Source organism: Hylaeus volcanicus, unplaced genomic scaffold, assembly GCF_026283585.1.
Source record: "Hylaeus volcanicus isolate JK05 unplaced genomic scaffold, UHH_iyHylVolc1.0_haploid 12221, whole genome shotgun sequence".
NCBI lineage: Eukaryota > Metazoa > Arthropoda > Insecta > Hymenoptera > Colletidae > Hylaeus > Hylaeus volcanicus.
In genome coordinates this window covers 1,263,549-1,279,473 of record NW_026533163.1, presented here as the reverse complement: position 1 = coordinate 1,279,473, position 15,925 = coordinate 1,263,549, and the positions used below count along the sequence as shown (strand labels likewise).

The 15,925-nt window shown below is 31.2% G+C and overlaps 6 protein-coding genes and 1 long non-coding RNA gene across 16 annotated transcripts; 4 read left to right on the top strand and 3 right to left on the bottom strand.

Moving 5' to 3' along the window:
* Positions 1-79: 79 nt before the first annotated feature.
* On the top strand, positions 80-2,016 carry LOC128883412 (protein AAR2 homolog). Its single transcript, XM_054135749.1, has 11 exons — positions 80-301; positions 354-545; positions 600-849; positions 904-969; positions 1,014-1,156; positions 1,228-1,260; positions 1,317-1,383; positions 1,462-1,550; positions 1,601-1,669; positions 1,728-1,777; positions 1,829-2,016. Exons 1-11 carry the CDS (start codon positions 95-97, stop codon positions 1,881-1,883), a joined length of 1,221 nt encoding a protein of 406 aa, XP_053991724.1. The 5' UTR covers positions 80-94; the 3' UTR covers positions 1,884-2,016.
* A 1,348-nt stretch (positions 2,017-3,364) lies between these two features.
* LOC128883411 (uncharacterized) lies at positions 3,365-5,172 on the bottom strand. Its single transcript, XM_054135748.1, has 8 exons — positions 4,836-5,172; positions 4,455-4,765; positions 4,299-4,360; positions 4,141-4,242; positions 4,004-4,087; positions 3,758-3,939; positions 3,551-3,638; positions 3,365-3,499 (listed from the first exon to the last, which is right to left on the bottom strand). The coding sequence occupies exons 1-8, from the start codon at positions 5,114-5,116 to the stop codon at positions 3,365-3,367; spliced, it is 1,245 nt and encodes a 414-aa protein (XP_053991723.1). The 5' UTR covers positions 5,117-5,172.
* Positions 5,173-5,542: 370 nt separating this feature from the next.
* LOC128883492 (uncharacterized) lies at positions 5,543-7,353 on the top strand. Of its 2 annotated transcripts, XR_008459001.1 has the most exons (10): positions 5,543-5,808; positions 5,866-5,975; positions 6,030-6,206; positions 6,258-6,348; positions 6,404-6,534; positions 6,607-6,716; positions 6,768-6,908; positions 6,955-7,025; positions 7,079-7,185; positions 7,236-7,353. XR_008459001.1 is itself a non-coding variant. In XM_054135909.1 (9 exons), the coding sequence occupies exons 1-8, from the start codon at positions 5,640-5,642 to the stop codon at positions 7,010-7,012; spliced, it is 987 nt and encodes a 328-aa protein (XP_053991884.1). In that variant the 5' UTR covers positions 5,543-5,639; the 3' UTR covers positions 7,013-7,025; positions 7,079-7,199. The 2 variants fall into 2 exon arrangements, 1 of the variants encoding a protein (XP_053991884.1); XM_054135909.1 differs by lacking the exon at positions 7,236-7,353 and having other exon boundaries at positions 7,079-7,199.
* On the bottom strand, positions 7,138-10,932 carry LOC128883490 (linear primary-alkylsulfatase-like). 2 transcript variants are annotated; one of them, XM_054135900.1, is made up of 14 exons: positions 9,519-10,931; positions 9,189-9,468; positions 9,029-9,132; positions 8,882-8,976; positions 8,771-8,833; positions 8,615-8,725; positions 8,415-8,563; positions 8,235-8,335; positions 8,087-8,184; positions 7,965-8,042; positions 7,647-7,916; positions 7,549-7,601; positions 7,351-7,489; positions 7,138-7,296 (listed from the first exon to the last, which is right to left on the bottom strand). In XM_054135900.1, exons 1-14 carry the CDS (start codon positions 10,456-10,458, stop codon positions 7,138-7,140), a joined length of 2,640 nt encoding a protein of 879 aa, XP_053991875.1. In that variant the 5' UTR covers positions 10,459-10,931. The 2 variants fall into 2 exon arrangements, with proteins under 2 accessions (XP_053991875.1, XP_053991874.1); XM_054135899.1 differs by having other exon boundaries at positions 7,138-7,489; positions 9,519-10,932.
* Positions 10,933-11,083: 151 nt separating this feature from the next.
* LOC128883493 (uncharacterized) lies at positions 11,084-12,207 on the top strand. The gene is made up of 5 exons (XM_054135910.1): positions 11,084-11,457; positions 11,519-11,596; positions 11,642-11,743; positions 11,793-11,921; positions 11,969-12,207. Exons 1-5 carry the CDS (start codon positions 11,169-11,171, stop codon positions 12,067-12,069), a joined length of 699 nt encoding a protein of 232 aa, XP_053991885.1. The 5' UTR covers positions 11,084-11,168; the 3' UTR covers positions 12,070-12,207.
* Positions 12,208-12,221: 14 nt separating this feature from the next.
* LOC128883491 (uncharacterized) lies at positions 12,222-15,873 on the bottom strand. 7 transcript variants are annotated; one of them, XM_054135907.1, is made up of 14 exons: positions 15,739-15,873; positions 15,604-15,684; positions 15,386-15,549; positions 15,128-15,326; positions 14,817-15,071; positions 14,530-14,760; positions 14,272-14,463; positions 14,159-14,210; positions 13,899-14,041; positions 13,703-13,843; positions 13,528-13,644; positions 13,060-13,458; positions 12,441-12,990; positions 12,222-12,382 (listed from the first exon to the last, which is right to left on the bottom strand). In XM_054135907.1, exons 3-14 carry the CDS (start codon positions 15,517-15,519, stop codon positions 12,222-12,224), a joined length of 2,574 nt encoding a protein of 857 aa, XP_053991882.1. In that variant the 5' UTR covers positions 15,520-15,549; positions 15,604-15,684; positions 15,739-15,873. The 7 variants fall into 7 exon arrangements, with proteins under 7 accessions (XP_053991882.1, XP_053991879.1, XP_053991880.1 ...); XM_054135904.1 differs by having other exon boundaries at positions 15,386-15,525; XM_054135905.1 differs by having other exon boundaries at positions 15,604-15,657; positions 15,735-15,870.
* Positions 14,771-15,575, top strand: LOC128883495 (uncharacterized). 2 transcript variants are annotated; one of them, XR_008459003.1, is made up of 4 exons: positions 14,771-14,965; positions 15,016-15,105; positions 15,196-15,349; positions 15,463-15,575. It is a non-coding gene; the product is annotated as an uncharacterized LOC128883495 (long non-coding RNA). The 2 variants fall into 2 exon arrangements; XR_008459002.1 differs by having other exon boundaries at positions 15,196-15,401; positions 15,463-15,550.
* Positions 15,874-15,925: the final 52 nt, after the last annotated feature.

Genomic DNA, 15,925 nt, shown 5'->3' with positions numbered 1-15,925 from the left:
ATTTAAAAAAAGGTTTGCTGATAACAGATTTTTAAAAGAATGAGAATAAACGGAAGACATTGTTGCCACAACTTGGCTTGTTTTTAATGAAAGTATGACACAAAAAGCAAATGGTGTCTTATTACTTTTAAAGGTCCCTAATGGTTTATCAATAGGTTTTGATTATAATTCGATAGTTTTTGAAAAGAATTTGATGGGAATTCGCAACATTCCTTTAGGTTCACATTTTTTTTATTGGTCCCCTTTAGATGAAGAAGACAACAATACGTTGGGCCAATGTTTGTTTTTTGAAGAAAATAAAGTAATTAAACTCAAAATACCGGAAAAAGTCTAATTTTTGACATGATGTGCAGGTGATTGTTCGTTGCTGGTGTGAGGAAACGGATACATTTAAACGTTTAGAGGACGATGAAGCGGAACGATACGAAATAGGTGTTCGGAAAGGAGATTTTCTGTTACATATGGCTTGTTATAATTCGGATTTTATTGCTCTCTGGAAAGAAGTTTCTTATTTTATTTCAAAAAAAGTAGTTGATCGGATTGAAGTATGCTAAATTGTTCATTGAAAAAAATACAAATATTTTTTTTTGTTGGCATAGCCTTTAAATAAATTTATACAATCTTCTGGCAAAGAATATGATTCAAGCGATAAAGAAAAAGAAGTTCGATTTGAAGAAAAACTAGAAGAATTTTTTTCAGAAGATAAGCAATCGATTACATCAATTCCACCAAGTTTAACTACGAAAGAAGAATGTCTCACGAGTCTTGCGGAGCAAAAGCCACTTAAATCTTGTTTGAAATTGCCCAAGGAAACCGATACTGAGCAACAAAAACTTGAACATAATGATGGTAACAAATCATTGATATTGTCTCCGCTTTCTACACTACCTTCTAATAACTCAGCGTTTCGTTTTGTACATAGCAACACATTATTTTTTTTGGAGGTTCCTAAACTGAAACTACCTGCTAGTAAAAAAACGTCCTGCGCTGCGCAAACGACTGAACTTTTATAGACGCTCCTGGGCATGTAAAAACATGTATGATGCATGATAATTCTAGCATTTTGGAAACCATACTTGTTGACAAGCTCCAAGGCGAATGGGAACAGATATTAGGAGAAATTCAATTTGCTTTTGTATGTTTTCTACTGGGTAAAGTAAGTGTTAGACTTATACGTACAAAAATTTTAATGCAAACCATTTATTATAGTCCATTTTGTTTTTATAGAATTATGATGCATTTGAACAATGGAAACGTTTAGTACGACTATATACATCGAATATCAAAAATTTATTTCATATTGCTTATGTATAAAGATTATATTATTGTCCAGTTGTGACACTGCAAGTCAAACATACATTGATTTGTTCGCAGGTTACCTGCGTAAGTTATGTTAAATGAATTTTTTCGACTGAGAAAGAAGAAATTTTTGCGCAATTGTTTTATTTCTTTGTCTTGTAGGTGTTCTTCATAATCAATTACTACAAGTCCCCAACGATTTTTTTCATGAATCTGTTTTAAGTAACAACTTTTTTATTCAATCCTTAGGAGTAAGGGTAGTATACCGAAACCAAACAGATAACGAATTCTTGTTGCGTAGAATATTTGTGAGATATGTGAAGGAGAAAACGTACCCCAAAAACTTCAAAAACGTGTCGCTTTTATCAAAGTACATTGCATAGCGAATAACAAATAAAGGCAAGTTGTTTGGATGTTTTTTTTTTCAGAAAGCAATCGTTGAAAAATTCCACACGTCTTTGACAGAAATCCTACAATTGTAAATAAGGGGAGTGAGAGACGCGAACATAATGCTGTTTTAAATTTTTAGACACGAAGACGCTCCCCTTATTGTAGATGAAACGGAACCATTTATATCCTTTTAGCACAACCTGAAAACTATAAAAGTCAAAACTACTGTACTTGATATTGAGTATCTACATTTTATTTAGATCCATCTATATATAACAAGATGTTCAACGTAAGGCAACCCATAATCAACAATTCAGTACCTTTGCGACTCCCTTATTTTTTACTTGTGCTATATATAAAGTTATATGAAAAACAAGAATCCATTGTAAAAAAGTTTCAAGACATGGCTTATATGCAGTTAAGAATATGTTATGAAACGGTACATATTCTTCTCATTTGTTCTGATAAAAACTTTTATATCTTTCAATACGTTTTTTGTGAACTCAAGAAGGAAACGAGCTCTTTAGTAAATATTAACATTGAGAGGATATCAGAATTGTTTTAGAATTATTTTTAGGGATGGAAAAAAACAGTTAATTTCAAATAGTTTTCTACCAATGTGGTGAATTTTTTTTTTTTCGTAATTATAAAGAATTTGTTGCTTGAGCGGGTCCACGATGTTTTTTCGTACCACAACGTGATGGAAAACAAGAAAAAAGTATAGGATACTTATCCTTGAAGGCACAGGTAAATTGGAACTATTTTGAGAGCTACAAAAGATTGTTAAATAAAAATACTTCAAAGTTAGTATGTTATACGGAATTGGTTTTTCTTTCTAAATAACAATTGAGAGAATTTAATCAATGAGACCACAGCATAATAGGTTTTATCTGCGGTTTCCTCGCTAAAAATGCTTATAGCTTTTAAACTTCAAAGTATAACCCTCAGGACTGTTCAATTTTCCCGTTTCCCTAAAAAAAATGCTTTTTTTTAACGAAACGCAACCATTTTATCAAGTACTTAAATGACGTTAAATAAATTTCTAATTGAGTGATTGCTGCTGAAATAATACTGAAGCCTTGATTTTTCTCTCTAAAATATACACAAAGGAGTTGAACGACTTCTTATGACAATAAAAAGTAACACCGCCTATTGGTTTAATAACTGAACCTTGTTTTCATAAGCTTGTACATCGGTAGCATATGCACCTCTATATAATTAGATAGAATTTTATGAAATTGTTTAGGGAATTCTTTTAATAAATAGAAACCAGTAGCATTAAGGGCTGCTACTAAGAGACGGGGGGCTAAAATGGAAGGATTCCGTGTATTTAAAAATCTTGCATACCAACACCAAATCAATTCTTTTTCTGGTAGCAAATACAAGGATTGACAAAAAAGAATAATGAAGTATCGTACGTTTTTACTTTAAAAAAACACATATTTTTAAAACGAAACGATTTAAATTAGGTAAAAAGTGTTTGTATTTAAAAATCGAGTGATGTCATGTCATGTCACATCTCTCGAATATGAATCATACAAACTTGACAATCCCTTAAAATAAACCCAACATAAAACACAAAAAGTCAAACAAAAAAAAAAGCATTGTAGGTATGCATTAAATAGAGTATTTTGTAGGGGAAAACAAGTGAAAACTAGAATCTATTTCTATGATCTCAACAAAAAAAAAAGAAAAGCAAACGTGGAACCGTACGTTGGGTTACAACTAGAAAGACGAGCCAAAGTCGGAGATATGCTACTAAACGATCCAAAAATGGTAACGATTGATTTTTGATATTTTGATGTGATGTCTGTCATACTTGTGAGTCAATAAGAAATCTAATCAAATTCATGTAACGTACCAAATCTTCTGGTAACGGAACAACAAAATGACATCGGTGCAGTAAGAAACACTCGAAAAAATATTCGAATTTTTCGAAAATACATAAGCTATGTCAACAGAAAACATAATAACAAGATATCTGGAAATGCATGTATCATCACAATTTTTTTAATCTTTTATGTATTCAAAAAAAAAAACTTGCATAGATTTTTTTATCATATGTTACCGAGAAACAAGTTGACCAAATTCCCAAACAGATCGAGGATTACACACAACCTGGGTTTCGACGCAATTCATTAACGATTCAACAACAATTGTTAAGGCATAGTGATAAAAACGTAAATCCTTTACGTTCTCCTGTGCTTTTTGATAAATCGTTTCAAGTAATTTCGCTAATTTATTAAAAACCTGAAGAATGAATGTATATTTACAATTCTTTAATAAATTAAAAAATAATTGAAACAAAGATTACCGATTCAACTTGACTTGATGTTCCTGCCAGTTGATTAATTGCTAGCATGATGACTTTTTTCACTGAAATTCTTAATCTCTTTGTCTAAACATTTTAATTATTCAGTGAATAGTTTTAAAATGTATTTGTATTATTACATGAACGGATGGGTCTGATTTTACTGCAGCGAAATCGTTATTTAAAAAATTTGTCCACCATTCTTTTTCCTCAAGCTTTCGTCGAATAAAAGGATCGAGATTCTTCAAAAAAAAATTATTGTCAAAGTCAATTGTTAAAAGGATTTAATAAACAGTACAGCATCCAGTGTTACAGAAAGTGGCGTAGATTTAGACAATTGACTTTCTTGATATATACTGGCTACGGGTTAGCGATAAGCATATATAAAAAAATGTAACACAATCAAATTGAAGTATTTACGATTAAAAATTCACATTTGTGTAAGACAACCTACGTTTTGAGGAAGAAACGACAGGTGAAGACGACTCCAACATTATCGGTGTGCGAGATGGCTTTTTCACTACAGATGTGAAAGGCTGACTTGGCGTTACATTACTATGAATTTGTGTACATTCATTAGAATGAGGCTCTTTAATATCACACGCATTGTTGGACGTTGAAACAACGAATCCCTTATTATTCTGCTGGTTTTGAAAACGTTTTGTTTTCTTCTCTTCTTCTTTTTTCTTTTCTTCCTCTGCTGCAGCTTTATCTCGTCTGAGTTTCTCCTCTCGCAAAATATTATCGATAGACTCTTGTAACGCACTAGAGTAACTCAAAAAATATTTTAGTCAAAATTGTGTAAAACGCACGTCTATTAAGAAAAAACACGTACATGAAATATTGACTGGGATCCTCACTGTCATTTTCGTTGGCAGAATCTATTGTATGGATTGTATCTAATGGTTGAGATACCGTTTTAGAAAAGTCATATGCCGTATGAGCAGCGAGAAAAATGCCACATTGATCAAGGAAGGACCTTGAACTGAAAGATGTATTTCCAGCTTCTTGTATATCCATAGGTTCTTGCCCAGTGGTATTTTGAAAGGTTGGACTAATAGTTGAGATTTCTGGAATCCATCCAAATCTTCCATGATGATTTTGTGAGTTTGACATCAAATTTTAACTATAATTGTACATTGTTTTGTACTAAAAAAATAAAAAACAGATTTATTCGTTCGCCTTTTGAAATTGAAACGTTTCAAACTAGCTAAAGAGAAATTTTATTTTCATAAGACACTCGTAACTTAAAAAAGGTCGCGATGCTACGGCGAATTATGAACTTAAGAACTGTTGTAACAGATAGATGTTCGGCTAATGTTTACATTAGTATTTCAAGTAACCATCATAAAGTTAAATATTTTCTTTTTAACGCGTTTTGCAAGTTTTTGATTAAAAAAATATTTATAAATACTATTTGAGTTTATTTAAAATAATTATTTAATTCAATGATTTAATTAAGTTTTTTTAAATTATTTATAAATGAAAACTTGTACGATTATAATAAAAAATTTTTAATAAGAAAACACTGATATCTGTAATAATACATTACGGTATCTGATCCTGCAGTTTGATGAAAACATAGAAAACTCAAATTCTCATCATATCGTACTCTTTCAAAACATTTTCAAACAAAAAAATGTATCACACTTGTACTTTATCTCGAATCGCTGTGTTTTCAAGTTGCTTATTTTATTATTCGTTAACTCAAGCAGGTCAATGGTGTTTCTTATTATGTACAAGAGTTTTTTCCATTTTGAAAACAAAACCTGTGAAGGAAAGATTCGGAGAATGGGTTGTTATAACGGGTACTTCACTTGTTTTTATCCGCCAGTAATTTAGTTGTGTGTATCAATCTCTTTTAGGGGCTACTGATGGAATAGGAGAAGCTATTGCAAAACTTTTATACAGTAAAAACATGAATCTATTTCTTATTTCAAGAGATCAGACAAAATTGAACGAAACAAAAAAACGTGTATGTAGTAGTTTTTTTCTAAAAGTAAACGTCAACTAACTTTTTCAAATGTAGATCGAAAAAGAAAAAAATAATGGTGTTGAAATGATGAATCAAATAAAAGTATTTGAGTTTGATTTTTCCTTCGCTAAATGGAATTCAGAGAGATTTGAACTGTTAAAAAAAGAGCTTGAGACTTTAAATCTGGGGATTCTGGTTAATAATGTGGGGTTAGGATATCCATCGGCTCAGGTCCTTACTTATGGATTATTTTTAAAAGAAAATTTATAACGTGATTTTTAGGAGTATAATGAACTTTCTCCATCATTTATTGATGATCTTATTTCGGTGAATCTACGTTCATGCCTTCAAATGACGCGAATGGTTCTACCTCGTACATTTTTTTCTTTAATAAAAATTCATAAATTGAAAAAAAAATAATGTTTCAGAAATGCGTCAACGTCGTCGGGGCGCTATATTATGTATAGGAAGCGGTGCAGGATCTTTACCAAGTGAACCGTTGTATAGTGGATATGTATCTGTCAAAGGAGCCGTTTCAGCGTTTTGTAATTCTTTGAAAGTAAGCTATTGTTTTCGCGAATCGTTTGCTTTTAAAACGAAACTTTTCATTATGATTTTGTTGTTTTTTGAGGTTGAATGTGTAAAGGATAATATTTTAGTTCAATGTCTCACACCTTTATTAATAACAACAAAACTTTCTAAAATAAAGCGCCCATCTTTTTCTGTACTAACTCCACAAAAGTAAAACCGCGTTAGATTATTTTACTGATATTAAAGTTTAGTTTTGTGTAGATTTGCTATTGACGCTTTACATTCAATTGAGAACGAATCGTCTTCCTCGTATTGGACAACAGCTACACGGTGTCCTAGTTTTGTTCATGAAATTATTTTACTTCTTTCTTCAAAAGTTGTTCCACTTGGAATTTGGAATAGGTAAAGCTTGTTGTCGTTTTCTTTAAACAAAAGTTAATTTTTGTAGAATAAGATTATATCAAACTCAAGATCTTCGTCAGCGATATATGAATAAAACACGTTAATTGTTTTAACACAGTTACGTCTTGCTCGTTATTATAGCTTCATAAAAAAATATGCGGAGTTGTTAGAAGCTAAACTGTTGTCACTAATAATAGTTAAACGGACACAATAAAGTGGAAACATGATTTCACTCCAGTGTTGTTTCTATTGCATCCATAACTTGTTTAAAAATCCAGTAATCTTTTGCACGTTTTGATGATATTCGAAAACATCCTGTCACAATAGCTGTAATAGGTCGTATTTCACCTTTCAATATTCGTCTCCAAGTCAAGTCTGTTGTCGTTACCTTTCCATGTTTCAAAAAAAAGATTTTTTGTAAAGAAATCATTTCAATACTTACGTCAAAATTTGTTTTTCTTTCACATTTATGATACGGGTATACAATACCGCGACGCACATGCCAGCAAGTAGACATTTGAATATCAGTAAAATGAAATCCAATGACTAAATCTTGTCTAACTAAAAGTTCATCTTTTGTTCTGTAACATTTGAAAAATTTAATTTTTTTTTTACTGAAATGTTTCTCTTTTCCTTTTACCTTACAGAAAATTGTTTAAAAATGTCGTCAACGTTTGTCATAGAATCAATAAACTATAAAAGAGTGAAAATAAGATACATTTGTCTTGTAATTGTCACCTGTTTTTTTTGAGCTGTTGATAAACGAAGTTGATCACGAATTGATTGTTTGTTGGTCGGAAACAATGTGAAAGATGACAATAGAGTTTTATTTTGCAGTCGTAAATCAATATGTTCCCGTTCAATTTTAGCTTCTGTTAAGTACCAATTACGTCCTGGTGCCGAGAGTTCTTGAGATGCTAATCCTTTTAAAGCTAAAATTTTTAATTGACTCGATATTAAACATGTTGCGTCAAGCGTTTGAGCATGCACGCTTAATTCTAAACCCCACTAAAATATTAATTATTTTGCAAGCTATATTACTTTGAAATAGCTAACTTGATAATTTTGATTTTGGATTGCTTTGAAAGAATTAAATAAAAGTTCTTTTTTCCCTCCAACCATATCTGCCATAGACTAACATTTTTTTTCTTTTTTGTATCAGTAAAATGAGGTCGAACCTTAGCACGTTCCAAACTCGATAATGGATGTAGATCAACAGCCCGACCAGAAAACCATCCAATATAATGCTGAAACACAGCTCGTACTGCCCATGGAACTTTCAAAAAAATCATTTCCATGCTTGTTATATAAAATGGCTTTTTTTACCGGTTCCATAAAATTCTTGTAAGTAAGGGTGATCACGTAAATGCTGCGGAAGATGAACCTTTTCAACAATAGAATTCACTGCGTACCCTTTATTCATATAACTAAAAAAGAAAATTGCGAGAAAATTAATAGCTTGCTTTTACATTTAAACTTTCTATATACAATAATTAGTTTACTTACCGAACTGTTTGATCATGGATATATTGGATAGCATCTCTATATGCTGTAAGTGTCGAAAAAATAAAATGTTCACCTTTCATTGGAGATGTGTGACCCAGTAGCAAGTATGTAGCATTAAAAAATCTCATTCGATCTAAACTTTTTACCCACTTGACCAAAAAAAAAACAATTTTCGAATGAGAGAGAAATATTTTTATTACTTTCATAGCATCACGACTTTGAGTACCACGAATCGCATAAATATTCGGGAATGCTTTGTAAAGATTATCAGCACCCACGAGTACTCGTTGTGAAGGAATCCAAATAATAGTCTAGCAGACAACAATGCGCTGATTAAAACACAATTATTCCGATACCTGATCTGGACTTTCTCCAGGAGCTAAAAACAATTCTAACCGAATTCCATCAATGGTTAACGTCTATTAGTAAAAAGGTTAATATAGAGTTTAAAAAATTAGGAAATGAACCTTTTTAATTCCATTCCATATATGCGATGGTTTTATAAGCGAGAATGCTTGACTTTTTAGAGGTACTGCAGAGTATCGAAGGCGTTCTCCAATACCTAGTGTTCATTAATAGATATTTGAAAACAAAACAAAATAAAGAGAAACAACCTGCATTAACGTAGCCATCTTTGTTGTTTAAAAAGGAACCAAACTGATACATAGCTCTCTTGTATGTAGCGCCTCCCACTAAACCAAAAACTCGGTTGATTTCCCTAAAAGAAATACGCTGCTACATTAAAAATATAATTTAACTAAAATAGGTGCTTACTCTAACGTTTTCTCATGAGCCCAAACAGGAGTTTCCCCTGGAATTATTATAGCACTAGTTCCTAAAACGTGGTCGGAGTGGAAATGAGTGTAAATTACACACGAAATATTGTAATCAAGGGAGGAAAGCTTAGAAAATTTATCTGATTCAATTGGGTGAAAAATATCTGTGTACAAAATATTTGGCTTTTCGTCATCTGGAATTTTCAAAAAAAACTGTAAGTCTCTTATATATTCTTTCATTGCTGCCGGACTTTCCAATGTATCAATTATAATTAAACCTGTATTTAAAAATGAACTTTTTTCTATTTGTTGACACGCTTTACCCCACCTTGTTTTCCTACTATAACTATAGTGTTAGCAAGTCCATAACCTACGCCTACGAAAATATTATAAGTGATTCGTTCAATACGTTTTCGAAATTCTAAAGAATGCTTTTTAAGAGCTCTCGTAGAAGATGAATTTTTAAGTTGTAAATCAACAAATTTTGATGAAGCAAATCGGTTAACCTCGTGCACAAACTGTCTAAAACTTGTCTCTTTGGCAGTACATTTATTTACTATCTTCGTTAGGAGTTTTTCAGTATTGAAAAAAAAAAAGTTCAAATGCTGAACTTTTTTGAGGAAAAAAAAATACGCTTCACTGAAGATTTCTCTCTTTTTTACAGTGAGGTTATTTGATAACATGATCCAGTTAATCTTTCCAACCAAAAATAGTCTACGGGGTGCCCACTGACGAAAAACGTCCCTTATTGGATTAGACATTTTAGATAAAGTAATCTTGTTTTGAAATGGTTGAATTGAACTCTCTGCCAATGCACATTTCCTTTGGATGGTAGGAAAAGGCAGCAGTTCTTTTAGAAAAGGAATAAGTCGAAGCTGAGAAGCAATCGTTGATAGGTAATTGTTCAAATCTGTTACCAACAAGAAACATGGATTTAAGACCGTTCGTGCACCATAAAAATAGATGAAAGAGTGTTCATAGAGCCATTCGGGAAGACTTAAATTTTCAGGCAGACGTTGAGACATAAAAACATCGAGGTACGGTATGGATAATGCTTTAGTTTTATATTCAATCGAATCACTATTATTCCTTTCATTGAATTTTCCCCAAACCTTTGAAGACAGATTTGAATACCATATGAAAATAGTTGAAAAAAATAAAAACGAGAAGAACCATACACGCCAGTAAATTTTTTTGGAGTGATGAAATTGAATGGGACTTAGTTTAAACGAATTTTTTTTCCAGTTATACGAATTAAAAAGTAACATAGACACAGTGCTTGTAAGAATGCAGTAAAAAAGTAATAAAACCAAAAGAATAGTGAAAGAACAAAAAAGAATATTCCCGATTAACTAGATAGTGCAAAGACCTCTGGGAAAATATCAGTCAAATTAAAAAGACTAATTTCACATTTTATAGTATGATTCAAGATCACTGCAACAATGAGGTTTGTAAATCAGCAAAACATTCAATAAAGAGAGAATTCAATCAACGGTAGGTTTGCTTGCGTCGCTAAAAAATACCTTAAAAAAATATGTCGTTGTTTATATTTTTCATTATAATTGATTATAAAAAAGGAATGTACATGAGCCCTGACAAGTATTTTAATTGGAATTTATTCTTTTGAAGTGTTCAATTCCACAGTTTGACCTAGATAAGCAAGATTACCGAATATTTTGAATGCGAAACAAAAAAGAAATCGTTATTAAGATTTTATATATAGAAATTACAAAAAAAAAACTTAAATGAAAAAAAAATTTGACGTTTGTGTAAGTACACCCGACATTTACTGCTTCTGCGTACATTCCATGATTTATTTTTTATAACAAGAATTTATCTCCCGTTGGTACAAAGATTATATTTTTTTTTTTAGTATTCGTGATGAAATGCTTTTAAAAAAATGTATTATTGAAAAATGAAAAAACAAATTACTACGTTACTATAATAAATTGTATAGATTACATACATCTACTTTGTTATGACAAAAAAAAAACAAATATTTATATTGTTTATTTATCTGGATTTGTACTGGATTCAAAATATTGTAACAATGCATCGAAGAATATTTGAAAACAAACTTGGATATTATGCTCCTATTACAGTTGACATTTTATCTTCACCAGATGTAGGAATAGTGAATGACTTAATAAGCGTGGATGATGCCGTAGCATTAGATTTATCTGAAGAATTAAATGTAACATTTCGAGTTGCCCCTTCTGATGTGTACCATTTAACTAACGCGTATCGGTATAATTTTAATACGTCATGTGAGACTTTAAAAGTTGATTTTATGTTTTTGTAAATGCGGATAATTTTTTTTATTTTTAGGGGCGAAAAATTGTCCTGAAGTAACATGGAAAGTTAATAAAAATGCTTCTTATACCATACTACTTATTGATATGGATTGTACGTTTTATTTTATTGTTATGTAAGCACAATTTTTTTTTGAAGATCCATGGGGACGTGATACATCACACAAGACAGAAAAAAATCAATTTATTCATTGGCTAGCAACTCATATAGAAGATCCACATCAAATTGAATCGACTCCAAGTAAATGGGAGTTTGTACAAAAATAATAATAGAAGATTTTCTTTAATAGTTAAGTATATATCTCCAAAAATTCCTGAAAAATCTAACAATAGTCATCGGTATGTATTCTTATTATTGGAAGAAAATAATAAAAGCATTCTCGTAACCGAAACTCTAAAAAAAAAAGTTTCAGAATCAGGTATTTTGTTAAAAGCAATATGTATTTTCTTATTGTGATAATATTAGGTCAAGAATACATTGATAGAGAAAATTTTAATTTGACATATTTTCAAAATGCTAACAATTTAAGTCTTGTAACATTGAACTATTTCATTTCAAATTTTTAAGCAACTATAAATTTCTTTTTTTTAGTTTGCCAACAGTTAGGTTTTCTTCTTGATTGCTCCAATAATTTTTTTGTAGTAACGACAAAAACGATTTTTTGATATTTCTTGATAAAAAGATAAGACTTTACGTAATTGTAGAAGTTTTTTTTTCTTTAATTTTTCAAAAGAAAAGTTTGAGCGAATTCTTTTGACGGCACTAGTGTGGGATTAGAAGTTACGTTATAAGGAAACAATGAAGAAGGAAACATGTCATGTTGTTGGTGGAAAGACGCATTGATACGGGAACGTAACGATAGAGATTTTGAATTCTTATCTACAAAAAAGTTTTGTTTTTCTCATTTTTTAACGTAAAGTCAATTTACTCGATTTACCATAAATTTGTATGGATTCAAGGTCACTGAAACTTGTGGGAGACTCAATTGTTAAAGGATGTAATAATGGATTCTGAAATTGATAACAAGATTGCTCCGAATCAGGGTAACAAGCAGGTGCTGCCTGTGTGGAGTGATGAGGAAGTGGTAGTGTTTGGGGTTTATTATAAGGTTGGCATGAAAAAGCTGAAGACGGCTGCGTTACTTGTTGTATGTCTTTTTGTACTGAAGTATGTTTGTTACTAAAGAACGAATTACTTGAAGGTGAACAGTGAAGTCTTTTAACGCGACTGAATACAGTTGATTGTTTATTTTTGTTAGTAGGTGACAGTTGTGCGGAGTGAATAACATCAACAGTTGAATTAAAGGGTTTTGTAGAAGGTAAGGGAAAATTTTGTAAATATTCTACCCACTGAGACATTTCATCAAAGGATGGTGAAATTAGTTGTTGATCAAAGAATAAGTTGAAATTATTTTGAGCTAGATGATGCTGATGAGATTTACGTGATTTCTTTTTATTCATGCAAGGCTGCTTTAATTCCTTTTGTTTCTATAAAAAAATAAAAATATAGATACATTTATTTTTACAAAAGCCTTAAAATGGTTAATATTGCGTAACTGTGAAATGATTGTCACGTTTTTTTTTAGAAAATAAATGATTTGGTGGATGGAAGGAATCATTTAATTTTTTTGCCATTTGAAAAAATTGTAAGTGGGTGGCGTCTTCATTATCCGTACTTGTAGAAGAAACATCAATTAAATCTTTACCGTGCTGAACTGTAAAAAAAGGATGATTGAACTGAAAATTTTGGTTTTTCGTAGAGTGTTGTGTGGTTTCCTCATGACTGGGTGTTTTCAATGTTGTCCTATCATCGACTATTAAGAATTCGTTGACAGGCGTTTCCTCCTCAGCATCCGTATCATCAACTGTTATAGGGTTTAAACTTGTATCCCCCAAGATGTTACCAGATAAAAAAGAGTTTTCTTCCATTAAAAAAGTTGTTTTCTGAAGTGTATCCTACAGTTACACATACATATGTGAAGAAAATATACGTTGTGTTTATGAATATTTTTAAAGGTTTTCTACCTCGAATGAATCATCCGAATCTGTTACACATGTATGCTGATCCATTGCATTCAAAGGTAGAAGTTTCCATGTTCCATCAGGTGAGATTTCAACAGTATTTCCTTGTAAATGCTTAGTCTAAAAAAAAGAATTATTTAAGTGTCATACACTTCATTTGAAAACAGAAAAACTCGACCTCATTTAAAATAAAGGATACAAAGGCATCCTCAACAAGTGTATCAGGGCGAACAATTAACGAACATTCAGGACATTTCCAACGACTATTAAAAACTTTTGATTTTTTTGTGATATCCAAAAAACTTTGTAAATCAAAGCACTACGAAAAACAAAAACTGAGAGGGTTTTTGATCGATACAGCGTAAAGAAGTAACCTGTAAATGTTTGCAATGTTTTCCACGCGAAGGAATAACCAGTCGAGTCAGCGTAATGGGGCACGTAAGTTTAAATTTAAAAACTTTTTCAACGCATAAAACATCGTCTTCATCTTTTTCTACAGGCGATATTAATGACAGAACTACAGAGAAAGATATTAAATGTGAGTTAAACTATGTCTGGTTTTGATAAAACCAACCGCACATTCACAACACACAGACACACACACATAAAGAAAACAGTAGAAATCGAATGTCACCTCGCTTCAGTGCAGTTTCATAAGAAGTATCAGGTGATTCACGAATTTGACGCTAATTAAAAATCGTAAGTGAATCAGCTGGTTTTTCAAGTCAGTCAATATTGAAATATTACCACAAGTTGAAACATCGGTAGCATATCGCAAACTAAAAAAGCTAAAGCAAAACTACTTGAATTTTCCTTCCATGTAAACATATCAATGACTACGATTTCTATAAAATTCTTTAATGAATTGAAATAAGGTGTTAAAAATAAAGGATTGTCGCGTCTTTTATGATCCACACGAGGCGGAAGTACGGATTCAATCTATCAGCATCCAAAAAAAATTAGAAGGAAATGAATTGGGGTATTTAATTTTATGTTTATTTTTACATGATCATTTATTTTAATCGTAATACTGTAAGGCCATTCATGTTGCAAGTATTTGGAAGCTGTTGTACTTCCAAGACGAATACATTGAACAATAATGTGCTGGTCATAGAGTCGCAATGTGTCTAATTTATCTAAATGAAATGTTGTAGAAAACGTGTGAAATCCTTCAGATGTAGGCGAGGAGGTTTGGGGTAAACAAGGATCCAAGTATGACATCCACAAAATTTTTTTCTAATTTGAAAAAAAATAATTTTAACACACAAAGTCCATTATGAAATAAAAATTACAAGAGGGTAAAATGGATCCATTTTATCAAATTGACAACGAGGACAAAGAAAATCATTTGTTTTATGTTGTTGAAGAATCAACTTCATACATTCATGATGGAATTGTAAATGGCAAGATGAACAAGAAATATTTGTTTGAGAACGTAATGGTAAAGTCCCTCGACATAAACAATTTAAAAAATTGGTATCTTTTTCATAGGAAGCATGAAAGGGAAAATACTCATAGGAATAAATAGTTCCAGAGCCTGGGAATGTCTAGAAACAATCAAAAATAAGCATGAAAAAAAAGGTATGTTGATCAATAATATGACCTCTTGTTCTTGTTTGATTTCTTTCTTAGTGCTTATTTGAGTGCTTTTTTTTTTTTTGGTGCTGACAGATTTTTCTACGAGAGCCGATGTAGATCCAATCTTAACTAATTTTTCTATAAGTTGAGCTTTTGTTCCACTTGTTTTTAACCCATAAAGTTTTGCTAACGTCTTCAATGTGGTGACTTTGAAAACAACAAGACTTTCTCAAAAACAAATAAAAAAGTAGGACAAAAATAATTAATGAACCTTCAAACATACCTTTCGGGTGTTAGTGGTACAGCACTTTGAAGAAATGGTAATAAAACGTCATCTTGATTTCCATGTTTCGAGCTCAGGTTGAACGCATTTTGAATGGAGGATTTGTTGCGTTTGCCGAGTTCCGCTCGAGTCATAAAGTTCTGTAAGTAAAAGGTACAATGAAGCTAAAAAATCAAATTACATGATGATCGATTATTTTAATTTTTTAAAAAACGTACATAAATATATTTAAAAAAATGATAACGAAAAAAATTTCATCATTCTGAATCCAACTATAAACAAAATGATTTAAAAAAAATCTGTTTTTTTTATAACATTTTAGTATTTTATGAAATCTTATGCAAGTTACCTACAACATTCAGTGGAACACGTTTTTTCATTTTTGTTTCAAGGTTTCATAGCAAAACAAAAAAAGTATCATTGACTTTATTTGTATTCGCAGCAAGAAGACTTTTTTTAAATAGAGTCAAACAACTAAAGTAGTGTGTGACAACCGAAAAGACAGAAAAACAGAACAATTGATTTAAATTTAATTTTTTT

Bases quoted from the DNA above. Each gene is read 5' to 3' on its own strand.
- LOC128883490 (XM_054135899.1), bottom strand. From the start codon at position 10,458: ATGTTACTTTTTAATTCGTATAACTGGAAAAAAAATTCGTTTAAACTA. The intron at 8,726-8,770 runs GTATCGGAATAA...GTTGTCTGCTAG, and splicing joins CTGGAGAAAGTCCAGATCAG to ACTATTATTTGGATTCCTTC. The intron at 7,917-7,964 runs GTTAGCTATTTC...TTAATATTTTAG, and splicing joins TCCAAAATCAAAATTATCAA to TGGGGTTTAGAATTAAGCGT.
- LOC128883411 (XM_054135748.1), bottom strand. From the start codon at position 5,116: ATGTCAAACTCACAAAATCATCATGGAAGATTTGGATGGATTCCAGAA. The intron at 4,766-4,835 runs GTACGTGTTTTT...GAGTTACTCTAG, and splicing joins GATCCCAGTCAATATTTCAT to TGCGTTACAAGAGTCTATCG. The intron at 4,361-4,454 runs GTAGGTTGTCTT...GCTAACCCGTAG, and splicing joins TGTCGTTTCTTCCTCAAAAC to CCAGTATATATCAAGAAAGT.
- LOC128883491 (XM_054135907.1), bottom strand. From the start codon at position 15,519: ATGACTCGAGCGGAACTCGGCAAACGCAACAAATCCTCCATTCAAAAT. The intron at 14,464-14,529 runs GTAAAAATAAAC...GGATGCTGATAG, and splicing joins CGATTAAAATAAATGATCAT to ATTGAATCCGTACTTCCGCC. The intron at 14,211-14,271 runs GTAATATTTCAA...ATTTTTAATTAG, and splicing joins TACCGATGTTTCAACTTGTG to CGTCAAATTCGTGAATCACC.
- LOC128883412 (XM_054135749.1), top strand. From the start codon at position 95: ATGACACAAAAAGCAAATGGTGTCTTATTACTTTTAAAGGTCCCTAAT. The intron at 546-599 runs GTATGCTAAATT...TTGTTGGCATAG, and splicing joins AAGTAGTTGATCGGATTGAA to CCTTTAAATAAATTTATACA. The intron at 970-1,013 runs GTAAAAAAACGT...GAACTTTTATAG, and splicing joins TAAACTGAAACTACCTGCTA to ACGCTCCTGGGCATGTAAAA.
- LOC128883492 (XM_054135909.1), top strand. From the start codon at position 5,640: ATGTATCACACTTGTACTTTATCTCGAATCGCTGTGTTTTCAAGTTGC. The intron at 6,349-6,403 runs GTACATTTTTTT...ATAATGTTTCAG, and splicing joins GACGCGAATGGTTCTACCTC to AAATGCGTCAACGTCGTCGG. The intron at 6,535-6,606 runs GTAAGCTATTGT...TTGTTTTTTGAG, and splicing joins CGTTTTGTAATTCTTTGAAA to GTTGAATGTGTAAAGGATAA.
- LOC128883493 (XM_054135910.1), top strand. From the start codon at position 11,169: ATGACAAAAAAAAAACAAATATTTATATTGTTTATTTATCTGGATTTG. The intron at 11,597-11,641 runs GTACGTTTTATT...TTTTTTTTGAAG, and splicing joins ACTACTTATTGATATGGATT to ATCCATGGGGACGTGATACA. The intron at 11,744-11,792 runs GTAAATGGGAGT...TTTCTTTAATAG, and splicing joins TCAAATTGAATCGACTCCAA to TTAAGTATATATCTCCAAAA.